General features: G+C 43.1%; 1 protein-coding gene across 2 annotated transcripts; it reads left to right on the top strand.

The window, feature by feature from the left end:
- Nucleotides 1-4,957: 4,957 nt before the first annotated feature.
- On the top strand, nucleotides 4,958-6,851 carry ptrh2 (peptidyl-tRNA hydrolase 2). Of its 2 annotated transcripts, none has more exons than XM_071330059.1 (2): nucleotides 4,958-5,113; nucleotides 6,162-6,851. In XM_071330059.1, the coding sequence occupies exons 1-2, from the start codon at nucleotides 5,074-5,076 to the stop codon at nucleotides 6,701-6,703; spliced, it is 582 nt and encodes a 193-aa protein (XP_071186160.1). In that variant the 5' UTR covers nucleotides 4,958-5,073; the 3' UTR covers nucleotides 6,704-6,851. The 2 variants fall into 2 exon arrangements, with proteins under 2 accessions (XP_071186160.1, XP_071186171.1); XM_071330070.1 differs by having other exon boundaries at nucleotides 5,011-5,113; nucleotides 6,144-6,851.
- The last annotated feature ends 7,354 nt before the right edge of the window (nucleotides 6,852-14,205 follow it).

The following is a 14,205-nucleotide window of genomic DNA, read 5'->3' as shown; positions in this document are numbered from 1 at the left end:
TAATCTGTTTTATTTAGAAATTCTTTAGTAAGTAATACTTAAAAGCTAAGTCTAATTGTCTTATTTTAATTATTAAAATATGGGAGGGGTGGGGAAATGGTGTTGCACATGTCACCATTAATATCCTCACTATGAGGAGATTTGATGTAAAGTCCCTCTTTTTAACTCACCTGCACATTTTCTTTGTTCTTTCATTGTTGTTCCTTTACCACACAATCCATTATGTACAATTGCACTAAATATTATTTGAATAATGCAAGATTTTAAATCCGTACAAATTTGCGCAACCGCAGCATTCAAACGAGGCTGCAATGAAAACTAATGGGACTGTAGTGACTGTGTTGGCATCAAAATGCGGGGTGTGGACTACGTTTCTATTCAAGCATTGATTGACGTGGTAATAGACAATAGTTTTGGAGAATTGTTTTTTAAAAACCTGACCCCTCTGACGCTGTATGTTAAATTGTGACGTGTCATGACGTAACTCATTCTGTGCCGTACAAACTCAGCAAAAAAAGAAACGTCCTCTCACTGTCAACTGCGTTTATTTTCAGCAAACTTAACGTGTAAATATTTGTATGAACATAACAAGATTCAACAACTGAGACATAAACTGAACAAGTTCCACAGACATGTGACTCACAGAAATTGAATAATGTGTAAGTCAGTATCTGGTGTGGCCACCAGCTGCATTAAGTACTGCAGTGCATCTCCTCCTCATGGACTGCACCAGATTTTCCAGTTCTTGCAGTGAGATGTTACCCCACTCTTCCACCAAGGCACCTGCAAGTTCCCGGACATTTCTGGGGGGAATGGCCCTAGCCCCCACCCTCCGATCCAACAGTTCCCAGACGTGCTCAATGGGATTGAGATCCGGGCTTTTCGCTGGCCATGGTAGAACACTGACATTCCTGTCTTGCAGGAAATCACGCACAGAACGAGCAGTATGGCTGGTGGCATTGTCATGCTGGAGGGTCATGTCAGAATGAGCCTGCAGGACGGGTACCACATGAGGGAGGAGGATGTCTTCCCTGTAACGCACAGCATTGAGATTTCCTGCAATGACAACAAGCTCAGTCCGATGATGCTGTGACACACCGCCCCAGACCATGATGGACCCTCCACCTCCAAACCGATCCCACTCCAGAGTACAGGCCTCGGCGTAACGCTCATTCCTTCGACGATAAACGCAAATCCAACCATCACCCCTGGTGAGACAAAACCGCGACTCATCAGTGAAGAGCACTTTTTTGCCAGTCCTGTCTGGTTCAGCGACGGTGGGTTTGTGCCCATAGGCACCATTGTTTCCAGTGATGTCTGGTGAGGACCTGCCTTACAACAGGTCTACAAACACTCAGTCCAGCCTTTCTCAGCCTATTGTGGACAATTTGAACACTGGAGGGATTGTGCGTTCCTGGTGTAACTCGGGCAGTTGTTGTTGCCATCCTGTACCTGTCCCGCAGGTGTGATGTTCGGATGTACCGATCCTGTGCAGGTGTTGTTACACGTGGTCTGCCACTGCGAGGATGATCAGCTGTCCGTCCTGTCTTCCTGTAGCGCTGTCTTAGGCATCTCACAGTACAGACATTGCAATTTATTGCCCTGGCCACATCTGCAGTCCTCATGCCTCCTTGCAGCATGCCTAAGGCACGTTCACACAGATGAGCAGGGACCATGGCATCTTTCTTTTGGTGTTTTTCAGAGACAGTAGAAAGGCCTCTTTAGTGTCCTAAGTTTTCATAACTGTGACCTTAATTGCCTACCGTCTGTGAGCTGTTAGTGTCTTAATGACCGTTCCACAGGTGCATGTTCATTAATAGTTTATGGTTCATTGAACAAGCATGGGAAACAGTGTTTAAACCCTTTACAATGAAGATCTGTGAAGTTATTTGGATTTTTACAAATTATATTTGAAAGACAGGGTCCTGAAAAAGGGACGTTTCTTTTTTTGCTGAGTTTATAAACTCTTTATAGTGTTTTATTTACATTTTAGGTGATAAGTTGGACAAATCGGGTCAAAAAAGTTGTTTCCCCACACGACATATCCCTTTCACTATCACGCAAAAGACCCGGCAGAGCTCCAATGCCTTCTTCAATCATGCAAAGACAGGCAGCATGAAGGGTCTTATCATTGATTTTGCTGGAAAAATGTGCTTTAGTGGTATTCATATTACAGTTGACCTGGAAGTATTACGTTTTGGGGGCGCTAAAATAGAGGCCAAATGTACAGAACAGTGTGATGTACAAAAGTGCATCAGCTATCGTGATATATTCCAATGAAGTTAGATCTACAACTTTTTCAAAATATCTAAAGAAAATAGTTTTGTTGAAATATCTCCAAAAGTTGTGATGACACAGAGGACATTTTTGTTGAGCAAGAGCAGTGGCAACCAGGGAAAGTTTTGGGGAAATATTTTAGTGACATCTTGTGGTCTTAATGTGAATTACAAGGGGGGGGGGGCAGTTAACCCCATATGGGGTTAGTTACCCCCTAGTACCCTACAAATACAGTAAAGTAAACACACTAAAGCAGTTGTTCCCAACCTTTTTCGGTTACTGTACCACCAACTGAATTTTGCTCTGCCTGGTGTACCCCTGAAGTACCCCCTCATGTGCATTTTACCAGTAGGCCTATGGTTTTATGAGTCTTCTCAAGTACCCCTTGTGGATAGGCCAAGTACACGCAACGGTTCTAGTGTAACAGTGTTGCCCCAACTTGTGCTTGAATCAAGGACCCTTTGAACACATCGTCAACTGCCTCCCACGAAGCATCGTTACCTGTCGCTCCACAGTAGCTGCAGCCCGTGCAGAGCAAGGGAAACAACTACTTCAAGGTCTCAGAGCGAGTGACATCACCGATTGAAACGCTACTAGCGTGCACCGCTAACTAGCTAGCCATTTCACACCGGTTACACTCACCCCCCTTTGACCTTCTCCTTTGCAGCAACCCCAGCAGCTAGGCAGAGCCCAACTAAGTGATCCGGGTCACGGCACCAATGTAACAGTTTTGCTTCCGTCCCTCTACTCGCGCCAACCTGGGCTTGAACCAGGAACCATCTGAACACAGACAACTGCCTCACACAAAGCATTGTTACCAATTGAAACTCAACTAGCGTGCATCACTAACTAGTTAGCCATTTCACACCTGTTACACTAGTACCCCTGGTTGGGAACCACTGCACTAAAGGGTAAAAAATGTTTTGAACAAAATAGTGTTTTTTTTAGACACAACTGCAAACTTCAAGGAGTAGGGCATTCAAGGAGTTGATCTTATGGGAATTTGTGATGTTATTGAGGAACAAAAGAAAAGCAACAGAGAATACACTTTGGTTGTGTTTATGAATGTCTTGTGTAACATTTGAATACGAACAGCACTTTCATTAGTCAGTTACTGTAGGCAATCTTCTGCGCATGCTCACATGTGGAGTGCAAAGGAACTGCAATAATTTTTTGGAAAAAGTGATATTTTAAGAGTTATTTGGCAAAGGTAAGGGTTTTGGAAACTTCAGAATCTGCTATTTCTGATACTAAATAAAAATCAGAATACTAAATACTAACAACATATGTGTGTTAAATAAACGTATTTAGTATAAGTTAAGGACAGAGCAGATTTTAGAGCAGCTCAAAATATGTTATTAAGGTAGCTATATCAATGTCAACCTTGTTTTATCCTGAGCAAAACCTGGCACTGGCACGCATCAGTAACCTGATGATAGACTGGCATTTTACAAAGACACGCTGATGATGGAGAATAGCCTAATGTCAAATGGGGACAAACTGTATTTGTCGTAATGTTATTCTACTAACTATTATTATGAACAGTACAAATAGTCCCCCTACCGTCTCCTTTCACCTGCAGCACAGGAAACAGACGTGTGTTTTATTCCATGGACCGTGTACCAAAGATGGGAGATAAACGAAAATGATTTCTGAGGCCGTTTACCATTGAAAAAAAGATTAGTTCCGATCTACTTAACTGTGTATGTCTCCAATAGACACCAATGCAAAATAAACTGTGCATGGTCTACTTAGTTCACTGACTTTCATTAAACCAGAAAAAAAACTGTGGGGCGTGTCCATAGAGAATGATAGAGGCCTCTAGTGCCCAAAAGGCCATTTAAGCATGGGCAGCACCATTATGATCTTCCACCATTTTAATATAGTCAACTGGGTGGGACTTCCAACTTCATTGGCTGATTCCTCATGATGACACTGTTGGAGTCATGTCCAAACCGATCATCAAGAGGGATCAGCCAATTGTTAAGAAGAAAATTGACTACTTCAAAATTGAGATTACCTCAAAGGTGCTTGTGGTGTCACAGACGCTATAATGGCACAGATATAGGACGCACAGATATAGAAATGAGTCCTATATCTATCTCTATTGGTGTCTCGCTTCCTCTTCAGTTTCTGAGTGTACTTCCGCTGAAGTGCAGACCTCGAGCCAATAGGAATGGTGTATAGTTGTACCACAAAACACCTTATCATTTGGATGGGCTTTGATCTAAGCCACATCCAATAACTGATAGGCGATGAGTATATCCAGGTACTTCAAAGTCAGGTAAAACTGAGCGGCACCTGCTCAGGGTGCGTTCGAGAGCAACGAATCAGTGCAATCGTTTTCTTAACATTTGCAGTCTTGAGAGAACATTTTGCAATTTTATAACAAATTTCATGCAATTCTACTAATGGGGTGGAGAGCAGTCGTTGCCGTTTTAAAGCTAAGCAAATTCTACAGTTTTTGCCATGTAAATATGATATCTCGTTATTTGGCCATGATTATTACACTTTGTTTCCTTTTTTCTTCTCTGACATGTTCTCCGCCATTAAAAATATTGACCTAGAGAATCTTTTGATTGAAATACATGGGATAGTAATACTTTGAAATTGAACCATGTTATTTTGAAATACTCCAATTATCTTGATTATTAATAATACATAAAACCTAAAAAGCTGCATAAACTCAGATACACCCAATTTATGTGCATCTCCCAGTTGATGCCTACTCTTCATACCGGCAGCCTGAAATGTGCCCAGTGTCTTTACTGTGACGTCATCAGAAGTGGACGGTAGATGAAGACGTATGTAAGCGTGTTGATCTCGCCCGGAGCAGGTAAAAATCTGTAAAGTTTGGTAATAAACTGCTATGCAACATGTTATGAAGGACTTGATGAAGGATACGCCTCCCTTGAGGTGATATTGCGAAGTTGACTCAGGCTAGATAACGCGTTAGCTACATGCTTGTTCAATGGTAGCAAAGATGTCTTGACTGTAGCCTACTCTCAGTTCTGAATATTTTGTTCAAACAGTTAAGTTACCATAAATAAACATGCATGTGCCTAGCCCTTGTATGTTCAACAATCCTATAAGATCAACTGATGACTGGTAAATGTTTGTCTGAAGTGGAAACACATTTAGGGTAACGTTAGGTAGCTAGGTGATTTTAGTTCCAAACTAGTTAGCCAACTATGCGGGCCCTATAAATTCTGAGATGCGAACGGAATCGATACAATTAAACAATAAACGTATTACATTTAGGAAATCAACTATGTATTAAATTAATTAGCAGACGTTTATCAAAAGACAAACAGAATGCATCAGTGATTGTTATTTAATAAAACTTTCTGAAGAGGCAACGACAACTCCCCGTCTGTATGTGCGGCGCCCAGCTACCACTTACGTGTAGCCGTTAGCGATGATGCTAATGAAAAATATTCTGGTAGATTCAATGTTAACTACAAAGTAGCCTATGCATACCTGCCTGAATGATTATTTGCATAAACCCAAAAACATAACTGAACACCCTCTTGCTAGGTGCCCACTGGAATGATAGCGTACCAACACACAAAAATCGAAATTCTAAATTTCCCCAGACCTCAAGTGGTCTCCTGATGTGGTATAAGCATTATTGTTGCCCTCGAACGTCCAATAAAGTTGTTATTCGTATTAAATTAGAAGTGTGATTTCGATAGCAAAGACCTGAAATAAAACTGGGGAAATGGACACCTGGAAAACGGAATTTAGGGAAAAACAAAAAGGAATCAGGCAAGAAATTAAACAGATTTTATAGGGCCCTAATAGACTATGTAGCTAAGAGATGTAGCCTCCAATAAATTCACAGGCTGCATTTAATAATTTCACAGCCTTAAATAAACTTTCAGGTTTGACAAGTCTCAAGATGGATTCCCTATACGGCCAGGTAGCCATTGGAATATTGGGAGGAGTGGGCTGTGGACTTTGCCTTGGCTGGCACTTCCGGGCTCGGTTCAGCAACTCTTCCAAAGACAACGGGGCGGCGATGGGGAATGGCAGCAGGGGTGAAACGTCCACCAGCGTCATGGGAGAAGGAGGGGAGTTCAAAATGATCCTGGTGGTCCGAACCGACCTGAAGATGGGCAAGGGGAAAGTGGCCGCCCAGTGCTCACACGCCGCCGTGTCGGCCTATAAGCAGGTCCAACGCAGGAACCCTGAGCTTCTGAAGCAATGGGAGTACTGTGGCCAACCCAAGGTTGTGGTTAAAGCTCCAGATGAGGACAGTCTGATAGAACTGCTAACCCATGCCAAAGAGGTAGGGCTGCCTGTCAGTCTGATCCAAGATGCAGGGAGGACCCAGATAGCGCCAGGATCCCGTACTGTGCTGGGAGTAGGCCCTGGAGCAGCTGATCTTGTGGACAAAGTCACTGGACACTTGAAGCTCTATTAGACACAAAGTAGAACTTGAATTGAGTTGTCTGTATTAGTTGTATTTGAAGTAGGATAATCATGGTCCACTTTAAAATGTATTTTTTTTAATGGAGAAATTGTCATTTGGGAACTGTACATTTAATTTTCATTAAAAAGGTCCAAACATGTCTTGTCCTCACATTTGCAGTAAGGGGCTGATTCAGACTAAGGAAATGTACGCCTTTCTTAAACACTTCTAAGTATTTGGTATTCAGGCTTACCTTATTCAGTCGTGTAACGTGCTCTGCAGGTGTTGCTGGCTACCTTGCACACTCTGAATACATTTCATTCAACTGCTGAAAACACTCCCACTTGGTGGCCAAGAGATTTTCTTGTGTGGTTATCAGTACATTTATCTTATCTATCGAGAGAACTGGTTCAGAACATTAGGGATCAATGAAAGGAAGCCATCTAAATATATGCATATTTGTCTCGGTTTCAGCACCAATTGGTAGATTTAAATATACTCTGATCTCTTAGATTTAGGATTAGGAAATAATGTATTAATCAAACTGGTTTGGAGAGCCTTTCCGCACAAAATATTGATAAATCAAAAATAGTGGTTTGATTCATCCCGAAAGTTGCCATAGTCAGTTCTTCAACCCATAGTAATGTTGGAAGATTAGTGTACAATAGTAGGTTATACCCTCATCTATTGCCTACACTAACCATTGGGTTCAAACTGTTACGGCTTGGTCTGCGCTCCATAGTGATTTATTTAGCCTACGTCTTTAAAATATATAATACCAGTCAGAAGTTTGGACACGCCTACTCAAGGGTTTTTCTTTATTTTCACTATTTTTTACATTGTAGAATAATAGTGAAGACATCAAACTATGAAATAACACATTTGGAATCAGGCAGTAACCAAAAAAGTGTTAAATCAAAATATATTTTCCTGGATCATTGTCCTGTTGAAAAACAAATGATAGTCCCACTAAGCACAACCATATGTGATGGCGTATCGCTGCAGAATGCTGTGATAGCCATTTAAAAAAAAATATATTTAACAAGGCAAGTCAGTTAAGAACAAATTCTTATTTAGAATGACGGCCTACCAAAATGCCTCCTTAGGGGACGGGGGCTGGGATTAAAAATAAAACATTAATAAAATGTAGGACAAAACACATCACTACATAAAGAGAGACCTAACACGGAACCCAAACTGTCTGCGCGCGTGCGTCATCATGCATACATTAATTTTGTCCCCCTACACCAAACGCGATCGCGACACGCAGGTTAAAATATCAAAAACTCTGAACCAATGACATTAATTTGGGGACAAGTGGAAAAGCATTAAACATTTATGGCAATTTAGCTAGTTAGCTTGCACTTGCTAGCTACTTTGTCCTATTTAGCTAGCTTGCTGTTGTTAGCTAATTTGTCCTGGGATATAAAATTAGGTTGTTATTTTACCTGAAATGCACAAGGTCCTCTACTCCGACAATTAATCCACACATAAAACTGTCAACCGAATCATTTATAGTCATCTCACCTCCTTCCAGGTTTTTCATCTTTGAACTTATATGGTGATTGGCATCTAAACTTTCATAGTATTACCACGACAACCGGCAACACAGTTCGTCTTTCAGTCACCCACGTGGGTATAACCAATGAGGAGATGGCACGTGGGTACGTGCTTCTATAAACCAATGAGGAGATGGGAGAGGCAGGACTTGCAGCGCGATCTGCATCAGAAATAAAAAGGACGTCTATTTTAGCCTTTGGCAAAAATAGACGCGCAATAATTGAAAAACATAGATTTCAAAATTTATTTTGCAACGCGAGCGGTGTAGTCAGGTTATTAGACAACAATATAGCAAGGCAGCAACACATGACAACAGCATGGTAGCAACATAACAACTTGGCAGTAGCACAAAACATGGTACAAACATTATTGGGCACAGACAACAGCCCAAAGGGCAAGAAGGTAGACAATAGTACATCAGACAAAGCAGCCACAACTGTCAGTAAGTGTCCATGATTGAGTCTTTGAATGATGAGATACCTGTCCAGTTTGAGTGTTTGTTTCAGCTCATTCCAGTTGCTAGCTGCAGCAAACTGAAAAGAGGAGCGACCCAGGGATGTGTGAGCTTTGGGGACCTTTAGCAGAATGTGACTGGCAGAACGGGTGTTGTATGTGGAGGATGAGGGCTGCAGTAGATATCTCAGATAGGGGGAGTGAGGGTTTTATAAATAAGCAGCAGTGATGTGTCCTATAAGGAGCATTGGTGGCAAATCTGATGGCCGAATGGCAAAGAACTTCTAGCCACTCGAGAACACCCGTACCTGCCGATCTATAAATTATGTCTCCGTAGTCTAGCATGGGTAGGATGGTCATCTGAATCAGAGTTAGTTTAGCAGCTGGGGTGAAAGAGGAGCAATTACGATAGAGGAAACCAAGTCTAGATTTAACTTTAGCCTGCAGCTTTGGTATGTTCTGAGAGAAGGACAGTGTACTGTCTAGCCATACTCCCAAGTACTTGTATGAGGTGTTCCATAACTTTTTGGGGTTAAACCCACAGAGAGAGATCTGCTCCTTAAAGTAACTCACTTTGGCCTTCCGGATAGCCTGAGTGCACTTATTTCTCATTTGCCTGAACGAGAGCCAGGCAGCGTGTCAAGCATTTCTCCCAATGTAATTCTTGAGGGGGAGTAACTCTGCAAGATCACGGTCGAACCAGGGGCTGAACCTGTTTTTAATGATTATTTTCTTTATAGGGGCGTTTGTTACCAAAACCATTGAAAATATCAAAAAAGGTCCAAGTGTCGTCGACAGAGGGGATCAAGCTGACTATTCATGAACTGGCCTCTGTAAAATGGTATAATGGCTTGCTCATTCAAGTTTTTTAGCAAGCGTCTATGACAAATCAGGACAGGTCGTTTCACTAATCAGCTATTATGAACACAGGCTGTAAAACAGTGATCACTAAGGTCATTACAGAAAACACCAGACTGATACGTATCAGGATTATTTGTGAGGATAACATCGAGGAGAGTAGCCTTTTCTGGGTGTTTGGAGTCATACCTTGTGGGATTGGTAATAACCTGAGAACGATTTAGGGAGTCCTATTGCTTTAGGACTTGGTCAGGTGGTTTAAGCATGCCCCAGTTTAAGTCACCTAGCAGGACAAATTCAGACATAGCGTAAGGGGCCAGGAGAGAGCTTAGGGCAGTTAGGGTACAGGCCGGTGCTGATGGAGGACAATGGCACCCAGCAACAGTCAACAAAGAGCTATTTGAAAGTCTAATGCTTAAAACCAGCAAATCAAATTGTTTGGGGACAGACTTGGTGGAGACAACCGAGCACGGAAGGTGACCCTTGGTAAAGATTGCCACTCCCCCACATTTGGAAGATCTGTCTTGCCGAAAAAGGTTATAACCAGAAAGGTTAACATCAGTTTTCTTAACCACGTCTCAGTAATGACCAACACATCTGGATTGGAGCTGTGAACCCACACTTTCAATTGATCCATTTTAGGTAATAAGCTTCTAGTGTTAACGTGCAGAAAACCCAGGCTTTTACATGAGCAGAAATCAGTGAAGCAGATATCAGAGCACAAGTCAGAATTGGGGCTAGCAACAGTAGATGGGCCAGGGTGTACATACACATTTCCAGATACCATCAACAGTAATACAATCGAGGCACGGCATAGGACAGGGAGAGCTCTGCAGTGCTGATTTATGACATCTGAATGTGCATCAGATGGCAACAAGATCATATTGTACAGCAATTTCATCAGGTAACAAGCCGGCGAGAGTTGGTTAGAATAGGATGGGAGGCCAAAAGTCTGTGTAACCAATAGAGAGTCAGTCCTGAGTGTGGGAACAAACAATCAAAGTTTGTAGTCAACAAAGTATGCAGGAGTCATGAGGCAAAGAGCAAAATGCACGATTTAAAAAAAAATATATATATAACGACTTGGGGCTAGCCGTTGTAAGTTCAGAGTCACTCGCCACAGCAGTGCGTGTGTGCTGGAGGCGAGCGTAGGCTCGGGAGAGGGGAGTGTGGTGGGGTACTTGTACCAGACTGGGCGAGACAGGCAAGGGCAGACAGTGAACAGATCGCCAGGTGGAATCCAAGCAGCAGTGCAGCAGGTGTAGGTGTCACCCTTTTGGGAGAAGCTTTTATTTCTGGAGGCAGATGTCTTGTAGAAAATGCCAGTGAATGGTCTTTGAACAGCAGGAGGGGGCTTCAAAGGGCGCTTCAAAGACTCCTGCCACTTGTTGGGGCCCAAAAGTCCTCGACGCCCTTTTACTTCACACCTCAGTGCTAATTGAAGTTGTACCTAGTCTGTCCTTGCAAGCCTGGCAGCTTTAACTCAGCATTCAGTCCCCATGAAGTAAAATATATCATTGTAATGTACTTTTTCTTTTTTTCCTTGGTTTTCAAAATAGCATCAGACCAAACACTACTCACTCAGTTCGAGGTTGGATTAAGTGTGCCTTGAATTCTAAATAAATCACTGACAGTGTCACTAGCAATGCACCCCCACACTATCACATATCCTCCATGCTTCACGGTGGGAACCACACATGCGGAGATCATCCGTTCACCGACTCGGCGTCTCACAAAGACACAGCGGCTGGAACCAAAACTATCAAATTTGGACTCATCAGACCAAAGGAGAGATTTCCACGGTCTAATGTCCATTGCTTGTGTTTCTTGGCCCAAGCAAGTCTCTTCTTCTTCTTGGTGTCCTTTAGTAGTGGTTATTTGAAGCAATTCGACCATGAAGGCCCGAGTCACGCAGTCTCCTCTGAACAGTTGATGTTGAGATGTCTGTTACTTGAACTCTGTGAAGCATTTATTTGGGCTGTAGTTTCTCTTTGCTTATTTGAGCTGTTCTTGCCATAATATGGACTTCATCTTTAACCAAATAGAGCTATCTTCTGTATCAAATCAAATGTTATTTGTCACATTTAAAAAAACAAATATTTAACCTTTATTTAACCAGGTAGGCCAGTTGAGAATAAGTTCTCATTTACAACTGCAACCTGGCCAAGATAAAGCAAAGCAGTGCGACAAAAACAACACAGAATTACACATGGGATAAACAGTCAATAACACAATATAAAAAATCTGTATACAGTGTATGCAAATGAAGTAAGGAGGTAAGGCAATAAATAGGCCAATAGTGGTGAAGTAATTACAATTTTGCAATTTACACTGCAGTGATATGTGCAGATGAGGATGTGCAAGTAGAAATACTGGTGTGCAAAAGAGCAGCAAAACAAAGATAAATATGGGGATGAGGTAGGTAGTTGGATGGGCTATTTACAGATGGGCTGTGTACAGCTGCAGTGATCGCTAAGCTGCTCTGACAGCTGACGCTTAAAGTTAGTGAGGGAGATTAGTCTGCAACTGCCGGAGTGCGTGCTACGGGTGGGTGTTGCTATGCACCGAATACAACAGGTGTAGACCTTACATACAAGCCCTTAACCAACAATGCAGTTAAGAAAAATACAAAAAAAACAACAAAAAAGTATCCGTTTTATTTATTTCACCTTTATTAATTAAAGAGCAGCAGTAAAATGGCTATATACAGTGGGTACCGGTACAGAGTCAATATGTGGGGGCACCGGTTAGTCGAGGTAATTGAGGTAATATGTACATGTAGGTAGTTATTAAAAGTGACTATGCATAGATAATAAACAGAGAGTAGCAGCGGTGTAAAAGGGGGGGCAATGCAAATAGTCGGGGAGGCCATTTGATTAGCTGTTCAGGAGTCTTATGGCTTGGGGGTAGAAGCTGTTTAGAAGCCTCTTGAACTTAGACTTGGCGCTCCTGTACCACTTGCCGTGCGGTAGCAGAGAGAACAGTTTATGTCTAGGGTGGCTGGAGTCTTTGACAATTTTTAAGGCCTACCTCTGACACTGCCTGGTATAGAGTTCCTGGATGGCTGGAAGCTTGGCCTCAGTGATGTACTGGGCCGTCCACACTACTCTCTGTAGTACCTTGCGGTCGGAGGCTGTGCAGTTGCCATACTAGACAGTGATGCAACCAGTCAGGATGCTCTTGACGGTGCAACTTTGAGGATCTGAGGACCCATGCCAAATATTTTCCTGAGGGGGAATTGGTTTTGTCGTGCCCTCTTCACGACTGTCTTGGTGTGCTTGGACCATGTTAGTTTGTTGTTGACGTGGACACCAAGGAACTTGAAACTCTCAACCTGCTCCACTATAGCCCTGTCAATGAGAATGGGGGTGTGTTCGCTCTCCCTTTTCCTGTAGTCCACAATCTTCTCCTTTGTCTTGATCAGGTTGTTGTCCTGGCACCACACTGCCAGGTCTCTGACCACCTCCCTATAGGCTGTCTCGTCGTTGCCAGTGATCAGGCCTACCACCGTCGTGTCATCGGCAAACCTAATGATGGTGTTGGAGTCGTGCTTGGCCATGCAGTCATGAGTGAAAAGGAGGGGACTGAGCACGCACCCTTGAGGGGCCCCTGTGTTGAGGATCAGCGTGGTGGATGTGTTGTTACCTACTCTTACCACCTGGGGGCAGCCCGTCCGGTAAGTCCAGGATCCAGTTGCAGAGGGAGGTGTTTATTCCCAGGGTCCTTAACTTAGTGATGAGCTTTGAGGGCACTATGGTGTTGAACGCTGAGCTGTAGTCAATTAACAGCATTCTCACATAGGTGTTCCTTTTGTCCAGGTGTGAAAGTGCAGTGTAGAATGCATCATCTGTGGATCTGTTTCTGGGATAATGGTGTTGATGTGAGCAATGACCAGCCTTTCAAAGCACTTCATGGCTACAGGCGTGAGTGCTACGGGTCGGTTACCTTAGTATTCTTGGGCACAGGAACTATGGTGTCTGCTTGAAACATGTTGATATTACAGACTCAGACAGGGAAAGGTTGAAAATGTCAGTGAAGACACTTGCCAGTTGGTCAGCACATGCTCGGAGTACACTGTGAATGTTGACCTGTTTAAAGGTGTTACATCGGCTACAGGGAGAGAGTGATCACACAGTCGTCCGGAACAGCTGATGCTCTCATGCATGTTTCAGTGTTACTTGCCTCGACGTGAGCATAAAAGTAATTTAGCTCATCTGGTAAGCTCGTGTCACTGGCCAGCTCGCTGCTGTGCTTCCCTTTTGTAGTCTGTAATAGTTTGCAAGCCCTGCCACATCCGACGAGCATGTTTGGACGATTCGATCTTAGTCCCGTATTGACGCTTTGTCTGTTTGATGGTTCGTCGGAGGGCATAGAGGGATTTCATATCAGCTTCCAGGTTCGAGTCCCGCTCCTTGAAAGCGGCAGCTCTACCTTTTACCTCAGTGAGGATGTTGCCTATAATCCATGGCTTCTGGTTGGGGTATGTACGTACAGTCACTGTGGGTACGACGTTATCGATGCACTTATTGAAGCCAGTGACTGATGTGGTGTACTCCTCAATGCCATCGGAAGAGTCACGGAACATATTCCAGTCTGTGCTAGCAAAACAGTCCTGTAGCTTAGCATCTGCTTCACCTGACCAC

Source organism: Salvelinus alpinus, chromosome 1 (genome assembly GCF_045679555.1).
Source record: "Salvelinus alpinus chromosome 1, SLU_Salpinus.1, whole genome shotgun sequence".
Lineage (NCBI taxonomy): Eukaryota > Metazoa > Chordata > Actinopteri > Salmoniformes > Salmonidae > Salvelinus > Salvelinus alpinus.
This window is presented reverse-complemented; position numbering and strand designations above follow the sequence as displayed.